The 14685-nt window shown below is 51.7% G+C and overlaps 1 protein-coding gene across 1 annotated transcript; it reads left to right on the forward strand.

The window, feature by feature from the left end:
* The first annotated feature begins 5762 nt into the window (after nt 1–5762).
* Nucleotides 5763–14675, forward strand: CCDC177 (coiled-coil domain containing 177). Its single transcript, XM_082384389.1, has 2 exons — nt 5763–8428; nt 9294–14675. The coding sequence occupies exon 2, from the start codon at nt 9322–9324 to the stop codon at nt 11416–11418; it is 2097 nt and encodes a 698-aa protein (XP_082240515.1). The 5' UTR covers nt 5763–8428; nt 9294–9321; the 3' UTR covers nt 11419–14675.
* Nucleotides 14676–14685: the final 10 nt, after the last annotated feature.

The following is a 14685-nucleotide window of genomic DNA, read 5'->3' on the forward strand; positions in this document are numbered from 1 at the left end:
AGCAGATGAACAGAGGAGGGGCACCACCTGGTGGCCAGAGTGTGGAGCGTTCCCTCCTCAAAACTTGCCTTCAGTAAACACAACAATCCTGCCTGCCATCAGCTCTTTTAAAGAGCTGAGCATCAGGGAAATCCTCTGATCTCCAGGAACAAAAAGCAAAATATATAGAGGGCAATGTTTCCAAATGGAGCCGAGGAACTGAAATCCAAGTTAGAGGCATAAAGGAAATTAGCCAAAAGAAAGCTTGGATTTGCTTGTCATTTCATCCAAATTTAGTAACCATATAGTGATACTATATTTGTGGAGTGTTTTTTTAAAAAAATATTTTCTGCTTTTCTGGCCTTTAAGCTGATTTTTTTAATTAAAAAAATTTTTTTTTGGCTGCACCGCTCATCATGTGGGATCTTAGTTCCCAGCCAGGGACTGAACCCGCATCCCCTGCGTTAGAAGTGCAGAGTCCCAACCACTGGACCACCAGGGAAGTCCCTATTTGTGGAGTGTTTACCATGTGCCAGCGACATGGGTACACTGTGCTATGTGCTGAACATATTTCCTCTCATTTAATTCTCAGCAACAACCTTATAAGGGAGATACTACTATACCTATTTTATAGTGAACAAAGGGCAGTTCAGAGAGGTTGACTAACTCTCCCAGGATCACACAGCCAGGACACAGACAAGCTGGGATTTGAACCCAGGTTTATGGACTCAGAAGCTCATGCTCTCAACCATTGGGTTAGACGCCTGAGGGATATGGCCATTAAACAGGTCCAAAGAAGAACTCATCATGTTTGCCCCAAACTTCTTCCTCTTCCTCCTGCATTCCCCATCCCAGCAAATGGCACTACCCTCTGCCCATCCAGTTGCCTAAGCCAGCATCCTGAGAGTTTTGACCCCACACCTAATCACTCTCCAATTTATGATGCTCATAAATATCTTTAACATTTTTCTATTCTCTCTGTCTTCACCGCTGTTGCCTTAGTCCAGGCCAGGGCCATCTCTTGCCCGATTTGATGTTCTCCCAGCAGTCTCTCTCTTTCCCAGCAGTCTGTAATCATCTCTCCCATTATAGACTCCATGACGATAGGGCTCCACCACTATAATACCAGTGCATAGCACACAGTAGGGAACTCAATCAATATTTGAATGACTGAAGATAGCCTGGAATCATTATTTCCATTTCACCAATGTTACGGGCTGAATTGTGTCCCCTCAAAACTCATATATTGCAGTCCTAACCCCCAGGACTTCAGAATGTGACTGGAAATTGGACCTTTAAAGAGGTAATTAAGTTAAAGTGGGGTCATTAAGGTGGGCCCTAATCCAGCATGACTGGAGTCCTCATAAGAAGAGATTAGTCTACAGAAAACAGAGACAGAGGGATGACCGTGTGAGGACACAGCAAAAAGGCGGTCGTCTACAAGCTGAGGAGAGAGACCTCGGAAGAAACCAAATCTGCTGACACCCTGATCTTGGTCTTCTAGCCTCCAGAGTGTGAGACAATAAAGTGTTTAAGCCATCCAGTCTGTGGTATTTTGTATAGCAGCCCAAGCAAACTAATATAGTCAAGAAAGGAAATCATTCTCAGAGAGGTAGAAGGACTTAGCCAACACTGGATGGTAAGTAGTAATAACTAATTAGTTATACACTCAATAGTAATCCATTAATCACATTCTGTCTTGTGATCACTCTTTTAGGTTGCTTACCAAGTCTTATAACTGACTGATCTCTTGTATTATTTAACTTCTTGAATATTTGGGTACTGTTACTTCAAATGGCACCCAGGACCAGGACGGTCTTACCCTTCTCAGTATTCCCAGACTTCCTAGTTCAGCTTGGTGCTTTTTTTTTTTAATTTTAATTTTTATTTATTTATTTATTTATTTTTGGCTGTGTTGGGTCTTCGTTTCTGTGCGAGGGCTTTCTCTTGTTGCGGCAAGCGGGGGCCACTCTTCATCGCGGTGCGCGGGCCTCTCACTATCGCGGCCTCTCTTGTTGCGGAGCACAGGCTCCAGATGCGCAGGCTCAGTAGTTATGGCTCACGGGCCTAGTTGCTCCGCGGCATGTGGGATCTTCCCAGACCAGGGCTCGAACCCGTGTCCCCTGCATTGGCAGGCAGATTCTCAACCACTGCGCCACCAGGGAAGCCCCTAGCTTGGTGCTTTTTAACAATAACTTTTCAATGCACTCTTTGTTCTGTGTGATTGATTGCCACATTTGGATGGGCAACAAGGAGCTTGGTGGAAGATTCCTGATCCTCAAGAGAAACATGCAAAAAAGGGGCCACCATTTCCAGTAATGGAATATGACTCATCTCTGAATCTCCAAATACAAACGTCAGGATGACTGTCTAAGACATTGTGGAAGGCAGTGATGCACAATGTTTGGTGTTAGAATTTCTGTCTTTTAAAAAAGGAGTGTGTGTGTGTGTGTGTGTGTGTGTGTGTGTGTGTGTGTGTTGCCAGATAGTGGGGGAAAAGGCCTGTGGGAACAGGAGCTATACCTTCAGAGTAGCCCCTCTGAAAACAGAAGGGGCCTAAAGCACTGTGCAGGCAGGTGGCTTCATGCCAGAGACAGACGACCCAGCAAGAGAGGCAGAGACCGAAGACAAGTCTGGCTCCTGAGCAGTAGCCCCTCTTTTGAGTAGACCTATAAACGTTTCATAGTCAAAATGCCCAGGGGGCCCCCAGGGCCTGGCCATACTCAGGAATGAGGACACTTCTCCAGTATCATACAAAATGGAATGAGTATGGCCCTTCCAGAAGTGAGAGAAAACCCCACTAGATTAATTGTAAGACTCCCTCTAGATTTCCTTGCTGACGCACCTCCATGGTTTAGTGCAGGTTGGGGTCTCCTGTCGCACAAGACAGTCCTCAAACATGAATATCACCTGCTTAAGATACTTAAATCTAAAGATTCATCCAAGTGGCCTAATAGCTCAAAATATCTTGGCAAGGCCAGTTTCATGGGACATACGGTGGGCAAAGTAGCACCAGTTAGACCCCGTTCCCTCTCGTTGATGCATTCAGCAGGAAGGCCCGCAACGTACCAGGCCCTAAGCAGTTGTGAGCAGCAACAGACACGGACCTGTCCTCCCATAACTTATAAGTCCCTGCCACCTACACACCAAGCTGTGTAACTGAGCTGGTGGGCTTTGGGTGATTATTTATCTACAGGTAATTTTTTTCCTTTTTATTTTTTAATTTCCCACTCTGATGAACATATATTATTTCAATAAAGTATGAAAGAGAGCACTTTATGTTTAATAAATATTACCTGTACCTGCTGGCTTGTTTCATAAATTTCTTCTTAAGGCCTTAGTCTCAAGCATTGGGAACGGTTACACTTTACACCGTGTATTACCCTGTGTCTAATCAGGAGACAGGAACCACGCAGTAATTTAAACAGAGGGAGCTTAATATAAAAAGTTACTAAGCTATGAAAAGGGAGTAAATAAAAAGATATAAAGAGAACGCTCAAAGGTTCCCTAAGGCTGAGGGACAGTCCTCAAGGAAGGACAACTGGGAAGGGGAGCCCCTGCCTCATTGGAGAGGGTGTGGTTACAGCCCACTGGGTTGCAGAGAAGAAGTCTGGGGCAGAGCTGCTTCGCAGTTGTTGGGCGAACAGGAAACAATCGTCACGGGCACAGGTGTACAGAGGCTGGTGAGAAGGAGTAGGGGGACCGCACAGGCTCAAGGCTCCGAGCACGTGGTGTCCGCCTCAGGAAGCCACGGGAAAGCGGTCAGCGGGCCTGGGCCAGGGCTGCGAGGTTGCCAAGGGACTGCTCTGAGTACGCAGCTGGAGTAGGGGGGCCACAGGCTAGTCCCACACACCTGCACCACTCACTGCGGAGCAGGAGGAAGAAAAAGCAGAAAGCACAGCACACAGGAACCAGGAAGAGAAGCCTCCTTCCTCCGGCAAGGACCCTGCAGTTCACTCTGCTGGCAAACCTTAGCACTGTGTCCACTGTCAAGTAGAAAATGCTTATAGACCATTATCCCAGAGCGAGTACTGATGGGTGAATCTGGAGGTATAAGGCAATAAACTCATAGCCGGCACAAGCTGTTATCAGTAATTAGAATAAGGGTTGCCAAGCTTTTTCTATAAAGAGCCTGCTAGTAAATATTTTAAGCTTTCTGAGTCATATGATCTGTCAAAACGGCTCAATTCTGTCATTGTTGCATGAAAAACAGCATAGACAATAAGTCAACAAATAAGCCTGGCTTGTTCCAGTAAATCTTGATTTACAAAAATACCTAGTGGTTTTGACCCACAGATCATCATTTACCAACTCCTGATTTAGAACTTTAGATTGAGTCATCTCTGTTCTGTGAATGGGATTACACTGAAAGGAAGGGGAATGAATGCACAGAGCTGAGGTGGGTGGTGGAGACTAAGAAAAAGGAATTTAAACGGAGATTATGTCTATGTTGTATTTTTTTGGTCCAAATTAGATGAGTGCTATGTACTGAGTGTTTGTGTCCCCCCCCACCCACCAAATTCATACATTGAAACCCTAACCCCCAATGTGATGATGTTTGGAGATGAGGCCTGTGGGAGGTAATTAGGTCATGAGGACAGAGCCCTCATGATGGGATTAGCGTCCTTATAGGAAAAGACAGGAGAGAGCTTGCCCTCCACCATGTGAAGATACACCAAGATGGTCATCTGGAAACCAGGAAGTGGGTCCTTACCAGACACCGGATCTGCCAATATCTTGATCTTCCCAGTCTCCAGAATTGTGAGAAATAAATGTTTGTTTTTTAAACCACTCAGTCTATGGTAATTTGTGATAGCAGCCCAAACTGACTAAGACAGTGAGCTATTATATTAAAGGATCTAACGGGGTACTTAATAAATTATTATCTCTAAGGGTCTTTGCAAGACAAAATAACACTCCATATTGTGCCTTCTTTTCAGGAAGCTGAGACTCAGAGAGGTTAAGACACTTGCCTCAAATCACAGAGCCTGGCTGAGACAGAATTTGAATGATTAATCTGTCTGACTCTTAAACCCACCATGTCCACTACCCGACTCATAAGGGACAGGTGGGTGTTCCCAAACTGGGCTGCTTTAATAAAGTTGGATTTAACACCCTTGATCTTTGGTAGGCTGGGATTCCCGATCTGGAGGAAATCAATGCTTAACCTGTGTGAAGCCCATCTCCTGAAATGTCCAAGGCACGTAGAGATGAGAGGTGAGAGATATCTGACTGTTCAATGGCACCCCATGGATTGCCAAGTCAGTTTTGCTGAATTGTCTGGCTAGGTCACTGTCCTATTTTAGGGCCCCCTTCCCATGACCGCTGCTTCCATGACCCTCCCAGATGAAGAATCGTTTCTTAATCAAGGATGGAACATTTGTTAGGCTTTCCCTTAAAATCTGGCAGACACTACACGTGTCCTTATTCTGATCACACCTATTAGATGAGCTTTATCAAAATAATAGCAACAGGGGCTTCCCTGGTGGCGCAGTGGTTGAGAATCTGCCTGCCAATGCGGGGGACACGGGTTCGAGCCCTGGCCTGGGAAGATCCCACATGCCGCGGAGCAACTAGGCCCGTGAGCCACAATTACTGAGCCTGCGCGTCTGGAGCCTGTGCTCTGCAACAAGAGAGGCCGCGATAATGAGAGGCCCGCGCACCGCGATGAAGAGTGGCCCCCACTTGCCACAACAAGAGAAAGCCCTCACACAGAAACGAAGACCCAACACAGCCATAAATAAATAAACAAATAAATAAAATTTAAATAAATAAATAAATAGCAACAATTTTATCACTGTTTACTGAAATGTGTTGGTCTAGGTACTTCGCATACAGTCTTTCCAGTTCTGACAACAACCCTAAAAGGTACCTAATACTGTCTGTATTTAATGACAAAGATGACATTTACATAGCAGATATTATTAATCCTTGAGGTAGGCAATTTAGTGAGATCTTCTGTAAAGAAGGGAAAACCGAAGTAAAGAGGTTTGAAGAGGTTGACTTGCCCACCCCACTTATCTCCATCTGAATCCACATCTCTCCAGATGTTCAATTTGGTGTAGAAATATAATACATGGGACCCACTTCAGGGTTAGACAGAGCCAGGTCCAAATCCCAGCCCCATTTCTCACTGGCCATCTGACCAATAGCTCCTTTTCTCTATTGAGAGCAATTCATGGCATTTTTGCATGTCTTGTAAAGGCTTTTATTCTGGACTACTTTTCAAGGATGTTTGTGCAGCAAACATCCTTGGAAGACAGAGATAGTCTCCCTCCACGTCAGGGGGAAAATTTGTTTTCTCCCAGGATAATAAAGATAATGCCTTCCTCTGGGGCAAAGTTTAAACAGGTTTGCTAGCAGTCCCCTTTAAAAGGGTAGGATCTACTAAGTTTAGGGTCACTCAGCTGTGACACAAACCCATTATATATAAAATATCTATCTCAGCCCACCTCTCCATTGCCCCACGGGACTTGGGGAGCAAAGGGGACCAACAAGAACATAAACCTCATGCTGCCTGCTGTACCATGAGTAACAAAGTCCTTTGTTTCTGACCCACGAGTTTCATGTCTTCTGCCAGCGTCAGTGAACCGGTGGTAGGCTAACTTGTTAGCATGTAAGTAGGATAAAATCTCAAGCCCTTCACAGTCTTTAACACTCTCATCCAAATGTCAAAAGAGTCAGTAACTCTCACTTTCTCATCTCCCACTGCACCTCAGCCTCCTGTGGTTTGGCATCAGCTCCTAGGACAATACTGAAACTATTTTTGCCGACGTCACCAAAGACCCTCTCACTGCCAGTTTCAGTGGGTATTTGATTCTGACAAAATCTTTCTGGACCTCTGCAGCCTTAACACTAGGGGCACACCCTCCTTCTGAAGTACTCTACCATTAGATTCCACGAGACCACACTTCCTGCCTGTCCTTATTCGTCCCTTTCATGGGCTCCTCTTCCTTTAGCAGCCCCATCAATGCCCTGCCCACCTCCCTGTTGCTCCGCCTGCCCTCCGTGGATGATCTCACTCACACTCCTGGTTTTAGGAACCTCAAATATGGTGATGACGTGCTAAACTGTAGCTCCAGTCCAGACCTGTGACACAACTTACTCAGTCACCTGCTGAGGGGCTCCACCTCAAACTCAAGTGATCCTGAAAGGAACCCATCCTTCCTTGGCCCTCCACACCACCCAATCCTCCTTCTTGGACCCACACTCTCAGTTTGTGGTACACCCACCCACCTCATCGCTCTAGGAAGTCATCCTTGCCCCTTCACCACCCCTCACACCCCAGAGCCAAGCTCCCTTTGAGTATTGCTTCTTTTACTCTCTATTACAGGAATCTGTTCACCCTTACCTCCCACCAGACCCAGGCCTCCTACTGTTGTTCCCCCTCAGGTCCCAATCCTTCCTGCCTTGGGTGACTGTAGTGTCCAGCTAACTGGGTTTCCTGCCCCTCTTTGGCCCTCCTATAGCCCTCACCCCATGGTTGCCAGAGTTATGTTCCTAAAGTATAAGCCAAATCATGTCATTTCCCTGCTTTAAGCCTTTCACTTGCTCCTCACTGCCTATCTGACAATGTCAAGGTTATTAAGGACAGAGTTCACAGTGCTCTCTACATGTTATGTCCCACCCACGCTCCAACCCCCTCCCTTAAATATTCCTTCCATCTGTCTGCTGTGGCCACTACCACTCAAACTGGAAGAGGTGGGGAGGAGGTATCTCAAAATAGCACTCATTAACTGGTACTGACTGGTTTTAATTTGTATTGTCTGGAACCAGGAAGTCCTAAAATGTTACATTAAACAGTAGGCACACATCTTCTGCTTGCCTCAAACCTATCTGAATGTGTTTGGTTGGTTTTTCTTAAAAAAAATAAAGTCATGGTTTGGATCAGGAGCCAGAGTTCTACCAAATTATTGCTCTCAAGTTTGTTTGCTCCTCAGGGTCGCCTTGAGAAGGAATGAGCTATTCCTTCATTCTACCTAGTTAAGGTGCCGCTAGAACAGGGTTTGTTGATGAGAGAGAATATATACATCCCGCCCCCCCCCTCCTTTGCCCTATAAGCCAGCAAATCAACACCCTTGAGCGTCCACCAGGAGGCGCCCGTGGAGGGGCCGTCGAAAGACCTGCGGTACCTTCACGATTGGAGAGGCGGCGGTGGATGCAGCAGCGATGGAACCCGGCTTGCTTCCTTTTTTAAGAATCAGTGTGAAGGAAGGGAGTAGAGCTGCGTTATTTTAGGGAGACCTTGTCGCACTCCCCCTCCCGCGGGTAGGTAGCGTCTGGGGTGTGCGCGGGCCCCATGGAGAGACGCTGGCGTTGGCTGCGGTGGCAGCTGAGGCTCCTATCGCGGCTGCGGCCGGCAGTAATCCGACCCCGCCGACGCAGGGACTGAAGAGGCGCAAGCGAAAGCGGCAAGCTGCGAACAAAAGCCCGCCGCGCGGGACGTGCGGTAAGCTAACCGGCCGGGGGACCCGGGAGCGGACGTGCTCGCTGAGCTCCAGTAGCCCAGCTGTATACGGTGGGGGGACTCGGAGGACATCTGGGGACAGGTGGGTGTCCGAGCCTAGACTGAGGTGCATCGCGCTTTTAGCATGGACTTAAGAGAGGATTAGGTGCATCTGGGAGGACCCAAGCTCCTTCACCGTCCCTAGCAAACACCCGGTGGGGGGGACGGGGGAAGGCGGGCACAGCTCCTAGCAAGCCCTGTCCAAGAGGCAAGAGCAAGAATCGATCACCCGTCCCAGGGAGGTCTTTTCGGACTGAGGTATTTCTCTGCGCCCTTCCATCACCCCTGGGCCCGGCGCCTGGGTCTCCTTTGGCAAATGAAAATCAACCATAAACTTCTTCCCTAGGCAAATGGGGTCTTCAGAGCAGTGCACTCTGGGGATGAACAGACCTCTTCCTTTTTGTTCCTGCAAAGCTGCATCCCCGGTCGCCCGCCTAAGCTACAAACAAATACGCTAATCCTCCCGGGAATCCTCCAGAGCCTCTCTGGTCGGCTACTGCCTCTGCACCTCGATCTTTTCATTTTAACTCGCAACAGGGAGGAGATGCATCTAACGGGCCAGACGCCCAGGGGAGCTTGGCCACAGGCCTCCGCCCAGCACTCCGGCGCTGAGGGAGACTGAGGCTGCTCTCTGTGCACCCTCCCGCCCGCTGGGGTTTCAGGGCATCGGTATTATGATTTACATTCCACCGGGCCTCTGAGCCTAATCCCAAAGCGGATTAAGTTTGGGCGGGGGCGGTGACTATGAACGGGGAGGGGGAAACCGCTTTCAAATGTATTCTTCGATGTCCTCCCTTGTCATCCGCAGAGCCTCCACAAAGGGACAGGGCTCAGCCATGGTGGATCCCGTGCCTGTAGAGGAGAAGGCGGGAGCCGAGCCCGGAGGCTCCGGAGGGGACGAAGCCGCCGCGACCGTGCCCCCTGACTCCCAGGGCGCCCCGCAGCCCGCGGCGTCTTCGGCCTCGGCCTCCGCCGCGGTGCCCCGCAAGGCTGAAGTCCCGTGCGCAGCAGAAGGCGGGCGGCGGGAGCAGTCCCCGCTGTTGCACCTCGACCTCTTCAACTTCGACTGTCCGGAGGCCGAGGGCAGCCGCTACGTGCTGACCAGCCCCCGCTCGCTAGAGGCCTGCGCCCGCTGCGCCGTTAAACCTGTGGAGCTGCTGCCACGGGCCCTGGCGGACCTGGTGCGCGAGGCCCCCGGCCGCTCTATGCGAGTGGCCACTGGCCTGTACGAGGCTTACGAGGCGGAGCGGAGCGCCAAGCTGCAGCAGTGCCGGGCAGAGCGCGAGCGCATCGTGCGCGAGGAGAAGCGGCGCCTCTTCACGCCTTTGGGCCCCGCGGCCGCCGCGGCCTCGGCCCCGAGCGCGGGCAGCAGCAGCAGCTGCAGCAGCGCCAGCCTCCCGGCCTCGCCCGCACCGCGCGCCGCCCGCAAGGCCTCCTCCAGCCCGTCCCCGGCCCGGCCCCAACCTACGCCGGCGGGGTCGCGGGCAGGTAGGAAAAGCCACTCACTAGACTCCCTGTCCCGCCGGCGGGAGGGCGCCCTGAGCTCCGAGTCAGGCGCGTCGTCGTCGTCCTACAGCGGTGAGAGCCTGCGGGAGCTGCACTGGCCGCCGCGGGCCTCGGCCAGGAACAGCTGCCCGGCGGGGTCGGCGTCCTCTGCTCCCAACCCTCTGGGCCGCCCATCCGCCCTGGCCCTGGCTCCCCTCACCGGCCGCAGCTTCAGCCTCGGCGACCTGAGCCACTCGCCACAGACGGCTCAGCACGTGGAACGCATCGTGCGCCAAGTGCGCGCCGAGAGGGGTCTGCGCGCGGTGCCGGAGCGCGACCGGAAGATCGCGGCACTGATGCTGGCGCGGCACCAGGAGGAGCGCCTGTTGCTGGAGCAGCGCGCCGCGGCCCACGGCCAGTGGGAGCAGCAGCGCGTCCGCGCCGAGCAGCGGCGGGAGCGCGAGGAGCGAGAGAAACAGCGCGCCCTGGAGCAGGGCCGCCGAGCCTGGGCCGCGCAGGTGGAGGAGCGGCGCGGCCGCCGGGGCCGCGAAGAGCACGAGGAGGCGCGGCGGCGGCAGCGGCAGTGCGAGCGCAGCGACGAGCGGCGGCGGGAGCTGGCCGAGCGCCAGGGACTGCTGCGGCGGGAGCGGGCGGAGCGCACGGCCCGGGAGGACCGACTCCGCAAGCTGCAGCAGGAACAGAACCTGAAGCAGCGGGAGGAGGGGCTGCAGGAAGTGCGCGAGCGGGCCGAGCAGGTGCGCAAGGAGCGCGCTCAGCGCGCGGCCCACGCCAAGCAGAGTCAGGAGGGCCAGTTGCAGCGAGAGAAGCGGGAGCTAAGCCGGGCGGAGCGGGCGCGCCACGAGGCGTTGCTGCAAGGCCGGGCCCGGCTGGAGCGCCAGGAGCGCGAGGGCCTGCGGAGCTCCCTGGAGGCCAGCTTGGGCCGCGCGCAGGAGAACTACGAGCAGTTGGTGGAGCAGCGCACCCGCGAGCTGCGCGAGCGGGCCCGGCGGGAGGAGCTGCAGGGCCGGCGGGCCAAGGAGGCGGCCGAGCGCAAAGAGCGCGAGCATCAGGCACACCTGGAGGCTCTGGCCCGGGTGGGCGAGCGGCGGCTGCAGCACGCGGCGCAGGCGGCCGAGGAGGCGGTGCAGCAGAAGGCGCGGCGCGTGGGCCAGAGCCGGATGGAGAAGGAGCGGGCCCAGCGCGCCAACAAGGAGAAGGTGGAGAGGGACGAAGACTGCCGCCGGCGGGAGCTGCTCCAAGCCATCGATCGCAAGCTGGAGCGCAGCGAGCAGCTGTCTCGGGACCGGCGCAGCGCGCTGGAGAGCGCCCGCTCTACAGCCCGGGCCTCCTTCCACGTGCGCGAGAAGGTACGCCAGGAGACCAACACGCGCTCCTTCGATCGCATGGTTCGCGAGGCCCAGCTGCACGCCAGCCTGGACCGTAAATGACCGCCGCCGTGCGCTGGCCAGAGTGCCACGCTCAGCCCCGCGGGGCCTCTTTTGGCCATTTTGACCGGACCGTGGGAGTCCCCAGTCTGGGCGCGGCACCGCAGCGTCGCCAGGCTTCTGACTCATGAGGCAATGAGAGGACCGACGTGTGAGACCTTTCAGTCCGCCGCCTTTGTTTTTAAAAACTGACTTCGTTTGGAAATGACATAGCACAGTCTTTGACCACATCCAACCTTGGTGGCTCCCGCACCGGTCCTTGCCAAGGTTCCCATTGTGTCTGTTGAGTTGGAAAAGAAAAGTGCTGGGAGAAAGGGTCTGGGTCGAGGCTGGGGAAGGGGAGGGCAAGGAGACAGTGCAGAGGTGACTGCCCCCTCCTGCAGTAGTCACCCCAGGCATCTTTCACATACTGGTGTCTGAGGCGACTGCGGGAACTGCAGTGGACGAGGCATCTCCTTGGCTCCCCTTCCTCTTTTAACATATGGCAAGTTGCACAAAGCTCGGAGGCCTTGCAGAAAAGCACAGCTCTTCCAAGGTATTAGGCCACACTCAAGTGACCCAAAAGCTATTGATTTTTGTGTGCTAGACTTTTAATCTGCCTCTCGCGCAAATTCTGGTCTTACTTCTGACAGGTTTTCCCTTGATTCCCCTAGGTTTTCTAGTTAGACAATCATCTGCAAATAATGATCAATTTGGGTTTTTTCCCCCCTCATTCTCCCAAGTGACACAAGAAATCAGTTGGTTTGGTGATGCTGTTTCGCTTTAGTGGGAGCCCCCAGCCCCTCGGGGGAGGCGGGTTCCTTAGGCAGCAGTGTTTGCCCCGATTGAGCTTTCCTGCAGGGTAGTTTTAGGGGAGGCAGTGTCTGATGGCCACCTCCCAATGTGGAGCCCACTCCTCGCAGACAGCAGCCGTGCCTTAAGAAGCAGAGCTACCTTATGTGCCTGCCCAGGCCAATTCTGCCTCAACCTCCAGCCCTGGATGCAGTCCCAAGAGTGGGCCCCAGAGAGTCTGGGGTGTCGGATTCCCTCTGTGAAGGAATCATCACAACTGCTCTGAGGGCAATTACTTTACTGTGGTGGCAGAAGAGCTGGAATTGCCTCTTTGCTGTGAGGGTCGTGCTCACTACGGTTGGCAGTGTATCTTCCTCTCCTCTCCTTCCCCACGTGAGGAAAAAGAGAATCTCCCTCTGACATTCCTGTGTCCCTCTCCCCTACAACTGGAAGTATTTAGTCAATCTCTCTGTGCCTCACCTTTCCTATCGGCCAGATGGGGCCATCAGTACTCTTCTCCTGGTACCTCAAGATCTCCCGGATCCAAAGCACCGCCTCGGTATTATTTGTTGGTCTTCTTTGTGCCTTTCTTGACCTGGAGTTGGGAGGCAGGAGCGCTGCTGTTGGCCTAGTTTGTTTCTGGGAATATGGATTCCTGGCGTAGGAAGGGGCAGTGCGTCAGGGACAGATGGTCATTTAGCCTGTGGGGGAAAATGCACGCAAGACCAGGCCACTTTCTGGTCCAAAAAGTCCCATTCAGTTGCCTTCGGGCAACTTTAACCTTTAGAGTGCTTCCCTTCCAGGAAGCCGAAATCAGCCCCCAGCCATGTCTACCCAAGGACCCTACCTTCATCAAGGAAGGTGGGAAGTAAAACATTTCTTTTTACATTAAGTCAGGATCAAGAAATAACAGTTACCAAAAAAAAAAGAAAAGAAGAATCAGGGTAGAGAACTACTCTACTGGACATATTTCATGTATATTCTGTTGGGCAGAATTGTCCCTAAAGTGTCTGGTGTTACACACACACACACACACACACACACACACACACATTCTGTTAGCCCCTCCCCCCCCCACAATCAAATGCCAGCAGGTACAGGAGTATTGTGTAGAAGGAAGCAGTGCTTAGGTGTTACACTTCAGATGATGTGAAACCAGAAAAGGAGCTGTGCCAATGCTTACTTCTTGAATGGGTGAATTTTTCCTTAAGTTTTCATGTCGGTAACCAGGTTGTCAGTGAGCTATAATAATCGGCCTTGTCTGTGAGTCAGGTGCATTTAACTAAAAATGTTAATGTGATACTGGTTCTTACCTTGTGGTTCCTGATTTGATAGAGGGGCCTTTGAGACCTTAATAGAAAGTTCCACCTAAAACTACTTCCTTCCAAAGTATATGCATTCATTTGAGAAGGACACAATCTGCTTTTTTGGATAAGGCGCTGAAAGGTACGTAGGTGATCTTCCTCGGCCCTTTAGTCAGTTTGTTTTCTGACTTCTGAGTGACTTTTGGTAGATCACCTCTGTGTGCCTCGGTTTCCCCACCTGTGGAATGGGGATCATGATTTCTGCCCTCCTCACACAAACACTGTGAGGATGAATCAGAATCAAAGTGGTGCTCTCAGTTCTAAGACTTTGGAACGGCAGGTGCAATCACTGTAAACAGGAAGGATCATGTGACTGCACTATGCCTAGAGTGTAATGTACCATCGTGACCTAGTACAGAAAGGAATCTTCTGGAAAAGCACATTGTGGATCATAATGCCACATATGATGCAAAGGCCCAGGTCTGAATGTCACCAAATTAGACGTTTGCACTTAGAGAAAAGCACAGTGTAAAGGAAAAAAACTTTGGATCCTTTAAATATATGTATATAGCTAAGTAGAATTCAAGCAAAAACAGAAGCCAAACTTGGTAATAGTAAAGAAAGGTTCTTCCAAGTGTCAGACCATCTTCTAGAATGTAGAGCATCTCTGTATTCTAGGATAAGTGGTCATGTTGCTCTTTGAGGAGGAGCAATTTCCAGGATCCTTTTTTGTGCCCTTTATTTATAGTCTTCTCTTTGAAGTGATGCCAGAGAGGAGGAGTGTTTCTTATTCTGAAATGCAGCGAGAGAAAATCAGAGGGGTGGGGGCGGTGGGGGATGATGGACGGAGAAAGTCTTACTTCTCCTGATGTGAACATTCTCACAAGTGCCCAGAATTTGTCTCCATGCACCACGCTGGAACTTCTTACCATCCAGGAAAATGCAGCCTTGACATGACCCCAGGCCTTCACATTTACCCCTTGGAACATCCCCTTGCTCAGAACAGAGGGAACGTGAAGTGGGATGAAGAGGAATGGAAAGGGTTGGAAAAAGCTTTAGTTTGGTTCATTACCAAGGAAACAAGCAGGACAAAACCATTTCAGATGGAATCATCAGTGAAGTTAGCCCAGTGTCCTGCTCGGGCAATGACCAGTGCCTACACCACATCTGGACAGGAAGATGGAAGTTTCCTTTC

The sequence above is a fragment of the Balaenoptera borealis genome (genome assembly GCF_965194805.1).
Source record: "Balaenoptera borealis genome assembly, chromosome: 3".
NCBI lineage: Eukaryota > Metazoa > Chordata > Mammalia > Artiodactyla > Balaenopteridae > Balaenoptera > Balaenoptera borealis.

Excerpts from the sequence above, each read along its gene's own strand:
- CCDC177 (XM_082384389.1), top strand. The coding sequence starts at position 9,322 with ATGGTGGATCCCGTGCCTGTAGAGGAGAAGGCGGGAGCCGAGCCCGGA.